Source organism: Lissotriton vulgaris, chromosome 1_2 (genome assembly GCF_964263255.1).
Source record: "Lissotriton vulgaris chromosome 1_2, aLisVul1.2, whole genome shotgun sequence".
NCBI lineage: Eukaryota > Metazoa > Chordata > Amphibia > Caudata > Salamandridae > Lissotriton > Lissotriton vulgaris.
The window spans coordinates 46,606,374-46,620,940 of NC_141686.1; the positions used below are offsets into that span (position 1 = coordinate 46,606,374).

Here is a 14,567-nt window from a genome sequence, read left to right on the forward strand (position 1 = left end):
TCTCCAGGAAACTTCCTGCCCTAACCCACACACCCGCACTTCACCCATAGGCTGTTGGACAAAAAGATCTCCGCCAAAGAGCCCCTCTCTGAGGTGAGCCGGTCGGGGATTGCACCGCCTCCCCGACGAGGAGCAACGCCTATGATGAAGCATGACACCCTTTCGGGTGTGTGAGGCAAACACGTCCAACAAAATGGATGTCCAAAGGTGTAACACATACACCTCCGGTCACGCCAGTCTCATTTAATTCCTCACTTTCTATAGGAACAGTTCAGCAACCTCTTTTGTCTAACACAACAAGCTAGAGACATTTCCTGAAGTGACCAGTAGACCAGACATATATGGACCTAGACTGGACCTTGATGTTGGCCTCTGGAGTGAGTCCTGGTCCCTAAGTGGTATCCTGAGATTCTGGGAGCCTTGGTGACCCAGAGGAAGTTGTTCCAGAAATGCTGTAACGTTTGGACTTTCAATATCTACATATCTGTCAGCAAGACCTTGTGGCAAGTGCCTGAATATGATAGGCCTTCCAAGGATACAGCTTCATGCTATATAAAAAAAATACTAAATGCCTAGATTATGATCTTGGTGGGCAGGGTCACAAATGTGATCGATATCCCGGCCGCCAAATTGCAAATCCATTATCTTAAGGAACTTGTAATAAGGTTGATGGGATATCCATCACACTTGTGACTGAGTATCCCAGCCGTCAAGATCATAATCCGGCCACAAATCAGAAGGTAAATTCTTTCACAAGAATGAGTAGGCTTGGTCTATCTACCCGCGCCCTGCAGCCGTCGGTCTTGGTCTAAAGTTTTCTATGATTATCGTTGGCTCTTAGCATTTTTTTGGTGCTATTTTATCTTAACAAATATCTCTGATTCTCCCTTATCGGAGTTTTGTCGATTTGGTGTCATTTTATATTGTGTAGAATATATTTATTTTATTTATTTTTATTTATTTATTTTGAAAGTTTTCTATAGCGCGAACAAGATCTTTGCAGATATCAGAGCGCTTTACATAGAGAGAGTACATGATCCTAATCAAACAGCTAAGTCAATAAAGCTAACAGCACAAAACGATGTAGGTAAAAAATGCAGATAGTACAAATAAACAAAAAGGTCAAACAGTGAGTAAGGTCTGTGCATATTCTTTGAGAGTCAAGTTCAAGTGTAATTAGTACACTTGAACTACTTGGTGGGTTGGGTTGAGTTGGGTGAGAGTTGTATGGGGTTTGTGGAGAGAAGTTCTTTGATGATGTGCAGTTCTTCTTTGACCTGGATGAGGGTGGCCATGATCTTGTCCAGCGTGGGGTATGCAATGGAGGTGGGGGCGGGGATCAGAGGTGAATGACTGACCTGTGAATTGGCGAGCAGGAGGGGGGGACGGCTGGTGTTAGTGCAGGGCTCCATTGTGTCAGTGTCCATGTACGGGACGGAGTTAGGGAAGGGAGAGAGTTTGGGCGGGGGCGGTGTGGATGAGGTAGAGAGGGGGTTGGTGGAAGGCGGAGAGAGCAAGGTGGAGGCTGGGTGTAAGTTAGAGGTGGTGGAGGTGCAGTAATGGTAGTGAGGACTGAGAGTGGGGGGGGAAGTGGGCTTGATGGTGGACCTGTTGAGAGGTAGGGGAGTTAAGTAGGGAGCGGAAGTGTGTTCTACGTGTCTAGTCCGAGGGTAGTGGGGACTGAGGATGGGAGGGGATAACGGGTGGGAATTGTTGTTGTGTGTGTCGTTCCGGAGCTGAGCTAGGTTGTGGGTGGGAGCTGTGATGTCAGGGGAGAGAGGAGTGTGGGTGGGAGCTGTGATGTCAGGGGAGAGAGGAGTGTTAACTATGTGTGGAGATCCGAGAGTTGGTTGAACGGGAAGGGTTGGTGTTGAGGGTTATGTCAGGGGAGAGAGGGGAGTGGGTGGGAGCTGTGATGTCAGGGGAAAGAAGGGTGTTAATGGTATGTCTGAAGGTCTGAGAGTTGGTAGGAGGGGAAGGGGTAGGGTTGTGTGTGAGAGCAGTGTAGGTGGGAGCTGTGATGTCAGGGGCGAAATGAGAGTTAATGGAATGTGTGTAGTTCTGAGGATTGGCGCGTGAGGAGGGGGTGGGGTTGCAGGTGAAGGTAGTGGAGTCCGGGGTGAAGGGAATGGCGGTGATTTGAGTCATCGGTGCATTACAGGAGGTTAAGAATTAAAAATTAACACGGGTGCAGTTTGCCTAAATGTACCGAATACAAGTAGCTGTATGGTGCTGTCAGTATACTGGGGCAGAATACAAGAGCCACAGTAAGCTACATGAATCGCAGGTGACATTAGAGCGCAAACAAAAGATATATACAGTAGCAGATGTTGCAGTACAGGAGTTACGTGTACCAGGTGACACTAATGCGCACCCATAGGTAAATATGAGGTAGCAGTCGGTGCATTACACGTTATAATACCAATATATAAAAACAGATAGTTGTAGAGTATGAGCACCTAAAATATACAAGGTAGCAATCGGTGCATTACAGGTAAGACAATTACAAAAAAAAAAACAGGTTATAGGCCCAATACGTAAGACCAAATAATTGTACCCTGCGAGCACCCAGGAATATATGAGGAGCAGTCGGTGTGTTACAGGTAAGATCAATTACCTAACAGGTTAAAGGACCAGTACAGAACAAAAAACAAATAGTTGTACACTGAAGATCCAAGAATATGTGTTGTAGCATTCGGTGCATTACAGGTAAGGAACAATTGCATAAAAAACACATAGAAGTAAAAATGCTGCAATAAAAGGCAGACACTATCACAAGAGCGTGTCGACCCAGGCTAAGTGAGGTGCGCGGTAGTAGAGCTTGGACTATGTGTCTGATTCTCAGCTCTTGCTCCAATAGTGAGAGTGACTAGTCCATGATGGCCGCCACTGAGAAAGATCAGACTAACATAGGTTGCATACTGAAATTTGTCTACATTGGGTATGGCTATTTCTCTGGGCTTGTTTCAAAAGAATGTAATTATTTGTTTTACATGTAACTAATTGTTTTATGGGTATTAATTTGCTTAATATCCTGTTTTGATGATGCATGTAAATATGCATATCACCACTGGACCATTCGCCTTTTCAGTAACTGCCTATATTATCACTGTAATTCAGAACTTCACGATGGATGGCATATTGTAGTTTGTTGGACATCTCGCCTCGTTGCACACACCAGCCAGACACGGGATATGAATCGCTACACTGCGGCATACACAAATCACCTCAAGAATTTTGGAGGCACTTTGGCCTTTGACCTGACAACCTGGGATCTCTCTAATAAGGACAAGTCAGGTCTGCCTCATTACCAGACAGTCCTTAAATACCCAGGAGCCTTGATGTGAGAACAGTCTACAGAATCTGGTAAAATTAACGCTCACCTATGGCAGTAACCGGTAAACTGAGATGCAACCATTTAATCAGACCGAATTTTAAAGCATATACAACATTTTAAGTCCTTGTCTTTTGTTTTAACATTGGATTTGCTTTTTGGGGGACTGGGACCAATGATGTGAGCAGTCTATAAATTGAAGGTTGTCCTATTGTACCTATTTAGTCCAGAATGCATAAGGATTTAAGGCATACTAAATGTGAATATATTTATGAATAATAAGTTTGCTTTCGTCCATTAGGTGACGGCTCAGTATGTCGGCTTCAGCAGCTACAGTTACCTGTGATGGACTGGAACATATGCAACAAAAAGTATTTTTCCAAGCATAATGGTATGCAGCTGACAAAGAGGATGTTGTGTGCTGGTTTTCTTGCTGGGGGCAAAGATGCCTGTCAGGTCAGTCGTTGATAATGTGTCCAGGCCTTTATGTCCTAGAAGTAAAATACAATTTCAATAGTACAGTATGTAGGGGCTGTGAAAGAATCATTTTGAAATTGCTTTGGTTAATACTCCCGTTTTTGTGTGCTCGCTTAGTTCACCAGAGGTCGAACTGTCCACCGTGTGCAGAGCAGCGGTAATTGTGAATCCGCCGCACTACTGCGCTGCACCGGTAGAGCCGGTCCAAGTGAAGCGAGGGACATGTGGCCCATCAGGACTCCTGCTGGATCTGTCCTCCTTTTGTGTGGGATAGTATGGTTAAACCTTCAAAGCACCTAATGATTTTAATTTACCATACTTTGTGCCAGATTTTCTGTTCTGCAGGTGCTTTTACTGTAGTAGTAGTAGTGATTGAAAGTTATTGTATTAATCAAGGATTACAATAATAAAGTATAAAACATAACTCGTAGCCTAAATCTGCTACAATGGCAACATTCTACAAAAAGTGCCTTTACTGGACCTTTGTGTCTGTATTCTTGGTTCTCTGTAATGGTGCAACAATCGTTGTATCAATTTCCCTACCTCTCTGGAGGTCTGTAGAGTTGGCTCCCTCACATCCTAAGAATTGCTTCTGGACCTACTGTGCGAGTAACATGGACACGACCTTTTGGATTGGGTGTCTGCTCCATTGCATCAGTACAGGCATTGGTAGCACATTGGAGCCTGTTGCAGCCTGTGTCTCCTTGTCCCCGGGGTCTTGGTTTAGTGTTCTTTGGAGAGATCAGTTGTCCTCCCTAACACCAGCTTGTATGTTTTCCAAAAGTTGGAAGGTTTGGTAATACCCAATTAATGCTAGAAACACCCTAACCTTTTTCGTACAGGGCCAGGGAATTTGTTTTCTACTTTTGTTATCATCTTATAAATCTTTTATCGGGGTTTCACTATACCATCCCTAAATGTAATTATTATTGTGTGTTTTTTAAAGCGCATGGCTACATAAACCAGCATTTTTAATGCAATAGGTCTCGCCTTTGCGAGCGTTTATGCAATTGGCATTGTAAAAAACAATGCCTTTTGTTTGTGTCTTAAACCCAACACATATATAAAAGGCACTGTTATTTTTAATGCCAATTGCTCAAACTCTCCCAAAGGAGAAAGCACTTTAATGTTGGCTGCACCCCTTTCTTCAGATGCTGCTCACCATATTCGGGTTACAGTGAGCAGTGTCAGAACAATATTTAAGTGAAAGCGCATATGGTGCGCTTTCACAAAAAAGCAAAACAAGATCATTTAGAAACGTTCTGCAGCGCGGTCGCTGAAGTGAAAGCTGCCTGAGCTAATAATTATTAAAATGAATAAAAGTAATAAGCGCGCCTGCTAATGTGAAAGCGGCCGCCTATCAAATAAATAATTAAATAAGTTTGTCCAGTAAACTGAGAGCGAGCTGCGCCATAGATAAAATGATTGAATGAGCGCTGGCGCTATAGTTTTATTCAAGGTTTTATAGAGCACGAACGTGACCCGTTAGAGTAGCAGAGCGCTTTACAGGGATAATACGTTGTATACATGGTTGATATAGGCAAAAAAGATGGATAGGGATAGAAGGAAGTGACGACATTTGGGCATAAACAGGGTATATACAATAATCAGAGGAGAAACATTTCCGCAATATGAAGAGAAAACCAGCAATTACATTTGAGGTACGACATGTCCGAAATATGCAGCGAGAACCAGCAATTAGATTTGAGGGAGTAATAATGCTGTACAAAGAATGGGAGACCCCAAGCAGACAAGAATTTTGCGAAAAACAAAAGCAATGCCGCAGTTAAAGCGGAATGCATAGTAATTAAAATAAATTCAGTAGTCAAAGCCTGGGACATGCTGCGATGTCGGTGAAATAGGGTTAGAGCATTAAAAAAAATAGTGCTTCAGACCATGTAACAACACCAGAAAAAGGTCCAGTCGTTATGGAAGGTAACAAATGCAGGCAAGGCGGTACCAAGGAGGGACTCACAAGCCTACTAATGACTCCGAAGCCAGCGTATACGAAGGACAATGACACAAGCCTATTAAAAATATTGTCGCGAGTGGGCGGGACTTCAAAGCCATACTCCACTACTGCAAGCCTTGCACAAGTGCATGCGCTGCCCAGGCTCAACCTCCAAATCTGTCGCTACAACTGTGTAATCAGGAATCAATAGTCCTTGATCTCTGAAAACAATTGCATATTTGAGTTTCCATTGTAAATACATTAGTTTATGATTTTTGCGGAGGTCAGTAGACAACTTTTGTTTCCCTGGAAGGAAGAGAATAAAACATGAAATAGATTGCTTTACGAGTTCCTGGCTATCCGGCTGGTGCTGGAGCACATGCCTGCTTCCTGCTGAAATTGGTCATAAGAGTCAACCCCTACATCTGGCAAATGTGTTAAACACTAGTGACTAAAAGGAGACAAAACATTCTTCTTTCTATGCATCTCAGATCAAATGTTAAAGCGTTGCTAATAGTGTGCATTATTTCTTTTTATATGCAGGATTTCTTTTTTCATTTGTTTTATATGTCTGCTCCTTTGAGACACGGTGATATTCTCATGTCGGAGGGGGAGGGAGGTTCTGTGCTACGTCACATTTCCCACCCCAGAAGTATTTAAGAAGAGCGAGACTGTTTATTTACCCTGCTTCTCCTCCCCACCCCATACAGAGTTAACCAGGGTGAAGAAACTTTAATCCAATCGCCTTCCAACGGTATGGCGAAATTGCGTTTTTTAACCTCAATGTATCTTTTTCTTGAAATGTAAAGTTGCCTTCTTTTTCTGCAGTTGGTTCTGTAACGAGAATCTACCGCGGGGATATAACGATATTTAAAAATGTATTCAGTACTACACTAACCATCTGTCACTAGAGAAACTTATTCCTTTTATTTCAACATAGGGAACGGGATACCATGATTTTGCCTGAAGTCATACAATGAATGGTGAAAAAGTGTCCATGTTAGGAAAAGAACACATTATTAAAGAATATATAGTTACTGTTTCGGTTGCATCTGTGTAACTACTGTGGGTTTGTCGTTTACATGTAACTCAAATTCTTGGAAATTGTTAATGTTACCTCGGTGGGATAAAGAGCCAAAACGGACCTGCCAGTTAAGAGCAAACATGCACCCCTCAAAATAATACTAATCTGCGTTGAGCCACTACACATGCCTACCATACCTGCTCTAGGGCAGGGTTCGTACGCACCCAAGGTCAAATATGCAATGCGAGCAGCTAAAACAAGGCTTTATGCAGCTCGAGGATACTTACGAACAATCTTTACTTTGGGGAATCCCTGTATAACTCAGGCTGCCTGCACGTCACTAGAATGAAAGTCTGAGTATGTAAGGCAGATAAAACAACGTAAGCATAAAGAAATACTGTGTTATCTGAAAAAGATGTGGGGGAAAGCCGGTGATATTTTGGAAACGTGCCAAACAGGCCAGCGTATCTTACATATCCAAGTCTAGAAGTGCGACGCCCTTGTCAATGTAAAGAAATTAACATGGCCAATAAAAAAATAGGGGGGGGGGAGAGAGAGAAGCCACGCAATCCATAAATAGGTACCAACAAAAAAATCATATAACAAAAAACAATAGTAATAGGTAGCATCACATATTTCCATCCCAACAGTTCGGAAACTGGTTAGCACAGTCTCACCCTGCAATTAACACTCACGATGTATTGGGGAAATAAATCACTCAAGTAATGAAACAAACACGTAGGTTCATTTTGACTCTCGCACACACTTGGTAATAAAGTGCGATAAAAGTTCAGTTAGCAGTTTCCGACTACCTCCTAAAGTGTAAGTAGTGATTCTTAACTTACACGGGTGCATAATAACTAAATAAAAAAAACACCGGCACTCTGGAGATGAGGTAAGGCTCTGGCTTCAGACTGACCTGTTCAAGTTTAGTTGGAAGACTGGCTGCAATCCCTCAATTGTCCATTGATCTGTCTGTGAGAGTCAATTTGTAGTGCGCGTTTGAAGGGAAAACTCCTCCCTTTCCTTCACTCCTGCCCATCAGCAGGAACAAAAATATATGCAATGCAATAGGTCTTGCATATAAATGCGAGCCACTTTTGCATTTTCAAAGAAGCATCCGTCATTGTCCCGGCTGCTTCAAAAGAGAAAGCGGGCATGGCGTGCTGAACGCAAGTAAAGCATGACGTGCCTGCAGAAAGAGAAACTTGATAATGAAAATATTGCTTACACACTTAAGAACATTACCGTGTGACATCCGAAGTAAAGGGGCCAGTCGCCATGGGAGGTTACAGATGAAGACCAAGCTGAAGTAAGGACGGACTAACAAGCCTCTTTACGAATCAGACGCCAGCATTTAGGGAGGACACTGACATAACCCAATGACAAACATGGGTGGAGAGTGGGCGGGGGCTTCTCTTCCATACTCCACTACAGCAGTCTTGCTGAACAGCGCATGCTTGCTGACTCAGGCTCGACCTTAAAAGGTTTCCCAGTGCTAAGCTTGCAATCCAGCATGTAATCACTGAAAGCAGCAACCTTTTAAGAGGCGTTAAAGGAAGGGACCAACCAGGTGATAGAGTTTCTGGGACACCAGGAAAGAATTGCATTCTTTCAATGTTGTAGGCAGATTGTTCCAAAGTCTCAGTCCTAGATAAGAAAAAACTCTGCCTCTTTGGCAGGATTTCCTGATTCCCAGAACCACAGTCAGTCTCAATTGACTGGAACGTAGAGTAAGTGTGGGTGAGCAAAGAGACACCAAAGATCTGAGGTCTGCTGTTCACTAGGCATTTGTGCATATAGCACAGTGCTTTAAATATTGCACGTGCTGCTCTATAGGTAGCCAGGGAATAGCCTTTAGCAAACTGGCTGAGGAAAACCTGGGGGGCTTAATAAGAGGAGTTATGCAGCATTTTGGATGATCTGAAGGCACTTAAGTAGATATTTTGCAATTCCCAGATACAAGACATTTCCGTAGTCCAGCCTAGAGAATAACTAAGGCCTGATCTACGGTTCTCTGGGCAGAAGTGGGATTGCAGTACATGATCTCTCTGACCCACTTCAATATGCCAAAGCAGATGGTTGCTACTCTGGCAGTCTGCTGGCTCATGGTAAGTTTGTCGTCCAACAAAACATCCAGGTTCTTTACACCTGGCATTGGGCTATGGGGAATGCCCATGATCGCAGGCCACAAGTAGGAGCCACATGGCATGGAGGGGTTACCTACAGGCAAGCCTGCAGTCTTGTCTCCATTCAACTTTAAAAAGTTGGCTTTCATCTAAGATGAAACTTTTGTAGGACAAGAGTGCAAAGTGATTGTGTTCTGGTTATCCTTTGACTGAGATACCACAATTTGCATATCATCTCCATACAAGAAGAGTGTAAGGCCACAATTCTCCACAATTTCTGCCAATGGCCAAACCTACAGGTTGAATAGCAGAGGACTCTGGGTGGTCCCTTGAGGCTCACAGAGGTTAAACGATGTGTTTTTTATCTATGTTGTTTAGTATGTACCAGGAAGGTGCTATTATGCAGAAAAGATAACTAAGACAAGACAGTATTATGTATTCCCATACTCTCTAGCCTCTGTACACGCATACAGAATCAAATGCTGCACTGAGATCTAACAAGATCAGTGCAGCAGCTCAACCTTCATTTAACTGGTGCTTTGAAAACCATGTAACATCCAGAAGCGTAGATTCTATGCTATGTCCTGCTCGGAACCCGGGCTCTGAGGTATGCTGTAAGTCATAGAGCAATATGTAAACCTACAACTCAATAGGCTCACAGAATTCAAACACTTTGGTAAGAGAGGGTAGCAGCGACATGGGTCTATAATTTAACTAAGTGAGGGGTCCAGGTTAGAGTTATTTTAGTAGAGGGATGATCAAAGCGATTTTCCAATTTTTTGAGACCATCCCTTTTGACGGCTATCAATTCAACACTTGAGTAATCTTCTCTATAACAGAGTGGGAGAGTTTACCAAATGCATCTGGTGGGGACCACAGGCATAGTGGCTCTTACCTGCCATCTCGGGGCGGCAATCGCCAACACCCCCCGCTCCTTAGTGCGGCTGTCGCGGGGTGGCAATTCAAGGAATTTCCAGCACCCTCTCTCCTCCCCCTGCTCTTTGATGTAGTCGCCACAGACAATCAAATGCTGGGATCACCCCAGGAGAGGTACCTACGTCACTTGGGGACAATGATGCAATGGAAATTCAGATTTAATGGATGCCACAATTGTCCTAAATGATATAACATTCAAAGACTGGAACTCGTACATTACAATGTTTAACTTTGGGGGACTAGTTAAAAGACTTACTAATAGGTATACCCTAAATATTTCAACGGATGGTTCCACATAGAATTTTGCAGGAATAGATGTCAACCCTGCTTGAAAGCACACTAGAACTGCCTGGAGGTTTTAGACGAGACCTTAATGTTGAACCGAATATACCTGTCATCTAAGTAGGCAAGTACGGATTCTTGATATGGTGCCAACAGTTTGTCTAATAAACGATGAAAGGTGAAAAAAAACATTATGAACAAATGGTAATGCCTTGAACTGGAGGAATCGATGCGTTATTGATAAAGCAGTTTAATGCCGATCAAAAGCTCTTAAAGGAACCTGCCAATACCTTTAGTTTGTCCATCTGGGATTTGGGGCAGGCGCTGAAAGTAGATACTTGGTTCGCTTCCAAAGTCTAGATGGAACTGTATGGTTTCATCAGGCTTGGGTATCAATACAGAAACTGATTGATGTTCAATGTGTGAAAGTTCAATAATGTTTATATGTAGCATGGTGTTTAGTTCCCGATATACCACTTGCCATCAGCCATTCGATGTTCTTCAAGGATGTATTCTTAACCTTAAGTTTTCTTTAGCTTGGAGAGTGGTAATGAGGCAGATGGCATTTTACATCCTCATGCTTGCAACTGGTAGACACCTTACTGGTTTCAAGATTGTGGATAGGATGGTAAACTATATATTGAGAAAAGGGGCATGTTTGACATGAAGTTTTATACTTCCATGATCTCTAAAATGTGTATAAGATTTTTTTTTAAATCTTTTTACTTTAGTTTCTAATTCATTGGTACAAACGGGTTAATCTACTATAAGAACAGTAAGCATACAAACTTATTCCAAAGGTGGGCATTAAATGTTGCACCACCTATTTTATACATCTGCACAGGTCTATATTTATATAATATTGTTTCTCATAATTACTTCAGGGCTATCTCTACACTCGCATTGACTTTTCTATACATGTTATTTGGGCTTGTCTGTAATTGTGACCTCTTCACGGAGGTGGTTGATCGTGTTTGGGGGGCTGTGTGCAAGCTCCTAGCTTGCCACACTTATGTCCTCTGCGAGTTTTCATCCCTGCTAACAAGTTTCATTGTTTGCTCTACTGCTTATTCTCATCTCTTCTGCTACAGCTCTCCCTCATCTTTTACCTATCCTGATAGCCCTGGGGCTTTAGGGGTCAATCCGTATATCCCAATGGTCACTTCCTTAGTAAAGGGTAACATTAACACATTTTCTATTCATTTCACTTTTAGCTAGACTGACACCTACTCCCAATGAGACACCTGTATGGTTTATTGCAACCATTCTTAGTATATTTCCATCACTTGGTTTCTATACTCTTGTATCTTCAGACAGGTCAAAGTTAAATGGTGATTGTGGATACCTCTTGATTACACTCTGAGCATTTCGTACTTTTTCCCGATTCCATTTGTGAAGCATAACACGTGTAATATGAATACCACGTACAAAATTAAAATGTATATGTCTGAATCTAGTGTTGCATTAAAGTGTGTGAAGAAGTCGCAATAACTTATCCCAGACCTCATGTGAAAGACAAATTTCGCAGTCTGTTCCACATTTTTGTCTGGCTTTCAAAGGAGGTTGAACCATCTGTTCTAAATGCCTTACACTTTCTCATTATTACTCACCTCCCCTGGTCCCTTTGGTAGGATTAGGTCTAACATGCTGGGTCCTCAGTTTATGATTTTTAAATATTCATTAAAATAGTTGGGTTTTAATGTGTTTTATTTTCTGTATTTAAGGTGTAACGAAGAATAAATAGTATATAGTTCATAAACCGTGTTTTGAATTTTATAGGATACATTGTAATTAAGGCTCCTGGTTTTCCATTTATACTGAAATTTACCGATAATTAGACAGTGTTTCCAGTCTGAATTTATATTTAAAAGCGGAATAATGTGCTTCTTGTGGATGACTCTCCATGCTGTTTTTCGTGAGTTCTAGGACAACAGCTCAGCAGATAGGCACCATGGGAAGTTAAAAACTGTTTGGCATTTCCATAAATGCAGGTGTATGGTAACATATTTGTATTATAATGCTAATATTTACCTGAAGGTATAGTGTTTTGCTATATTTGGCTGCTTATTTGCTAAAACGCTACAGTCGGCAAAGTGAGTGCATGTTTATCAGTTTAATAAATGTGTTAATATCCCATTTCATGACTCCATATATTCACAAAACAAATATGGATAAATGCCAATAAAATGCGCAAAAAATAAATATGGATACATAGACTTAAATGATTTTAAAAAACAAAAAAAACCTAGTGCCCTAATTGTAATAGTGTTATGGAATTTCTGTAGAAATATCTAATGTTCCTACCATGAGGAACGTGTAAAAGTAACATTTATGCACAAATTAAGGTCCAAATTTTTGATGGAAGAGTTTATTTCATTGGTTTGGGATACCCAATCCGCGTTGTCTTGAGGGGGTTACTCTCTTGTTCAATATTACTTTTGTTTGGACAAAACCGAGCTATGTGCTCCCAGCCATTACTGTGGAGTTCATTCAAGGAGGTGGTGCCCTCGATGGGTGTGTCTAATGGTACATCTCTCAGCTGGGTGCGGATGTGTGTGTGGGGGGCTGAAGGGAGAATGATGGCGCCCATCTAATATGTATATTTTCATGCAGTCCTCAGTTCTGCCTTGGTGCCATGATAATATAGAGGGTATCTATGTACATAATCAAGATCACACAAAGATAATGATGCACACAGATCACCACCATGCTTGGGGGTGGGGTATTTAGAACCTTGTGTACTTTCCACAGGTTTGGCAGGGGATATAAATATGGGCTCCTCCACTCAGACAGAGGACTGTCCACCATATATAAAGATTCCCACCTGTCTGTATGAGATTTATGTACTGTGAGTGCAGTCACCACTGTAGCACCCCTTTCAGAGCACTGCAGGCTTGCTGAACGGGCACCATTTTGAAAACACCCACTCAAGAAACATCCTTGTTTCGAGAAAATAAACTCTCCAAGTAGATTTTTTTCTTAATACAGAACTTAGACCCCCTGACACACAGGAAGATTTTTCCTTGCCTCTAGGGATCATTCTACATTACCCCTACCAGTATCCATCAGGCATCATTCTATGTTTAGGAAGGCTCTTCAAATTAATCCATTTCAATTAATCTATTTCATTGATTATCTCCATCTTTTCTGATGCTAGTTAAGTGCATAGATACCCTAGGGTATTAGTTGCATTTGGTAAGTAATAGCTCAACTAATATCTTGCAGGTGTAGATGATCAGTATATTTAGTGGCCGCCCCCAGGCACTAAATGTAGGGAAAATGGAAATTTATTTTTAGTAATGATATGCTGTGGCTCTTGTCCTTTGGTGATGGAGCATTGTCACCTGAGAGATAGCTCAGATGCCTGTCACCCGACGGTTGGGTAGACCGATAGCTCAGGTATGTGAATACTTAACATATAATTCATGTCTAACTAGAGGTATGCTTCTGTCGCCTAAATCAAACACCTGTATGGTTAAAGTCTTAGAGTACATTGTAAGACAGGTGTAGAATTTGCCTTAACTTAGATGTAAATTATATGTTAAAGATTCAAAATACTGAGCTATCTCAGTCCTCCCAAATGTCAGATTTCCAGAAATAACAAAAGCAACAATAAAAGGAATGAAGAAACATCCTTAATGACTAAGCCGGTCAAGTATTTTCTGGCTACTAGTGAAGGTGCTGGAGGGAAAACCCTTAAATTACATGCATGGAAGAAGAAAAATATACTAACTCGCTTATAGCTCTTCCCTGAACATTCATTTAAGACGAAGAAGCAACTATAGCTTAATTTGAGATTAACCCTGAAGCGCACTAATCTAGCACTCGCATTGGATATCAGTGAAACCTCGTGGGAATTGATTTCTCGATTACTGCCACAGTTAAACTATCGGGGCTTGAGAAGCTTAGACCTGTGTTTTCTCATTTTATACTTAGTCAGTGCTGCTATTAGTTCTTGCTTAACTCTGATCCTGGGAGTGTTTTGTTCTGCCATCTTGGGTTGATAGACTACCCTAAGTTCTTAGTGAAGTTTAATACTCAAATAGCACTTAACATAGGAAACCCGGCATACTTACTAAAGCAGAGACACTGGATAATATGTCAACCCTTGCTCCTGTGCCTCCCTGGCTGACCCTTACCCGTCATTTCCTCAACACTCTCAGGACCATCCTCTAACCCCTCAGACATGACTTTATGGTTTTACTTGTCGATTTGGTCTTGGCAAAACTAACCTCTCGACATTTGGGGAAAGTGAGTTTTCTAGCTGAACAATGCTTTTTTTAGAGCGACAGGCTGAGAATTTTTCCTCCCACTAAGATCAGAATGTGTATGGTGGGGCTTACGTGTTTGGGGCAACATGTATGAGGCTGCTTGCATTTTCATACTGAGGGAACATGGCATAGCATTAAAAGTTGGACTGATCTTTGTTTGGGA

General features: G+C 41.9%; 1 protein-coding gene across 1 annotated transcript in view; it reads left to right on the forward strand.

Annotated features, from left to right (window-relative positions):
- The window catches only part of OVCH1 (ovochymase 1), an 852,055-nt gene that overhangs the window by 513,087 nt on the left and 324,401 nt on the right, over positions 1–14,567 (forward strand). The window contains exon 19 of the mRNA XM_086952799.1: positions 3,636–3,790. Within this exon, the coding sequence (XP_086808925.1) occupies positions 3,636–3,790 (155 nt within the window). The remainder of the gene's footprint in view (positions 1–3,635; positions 3,791–14,567) is intronic.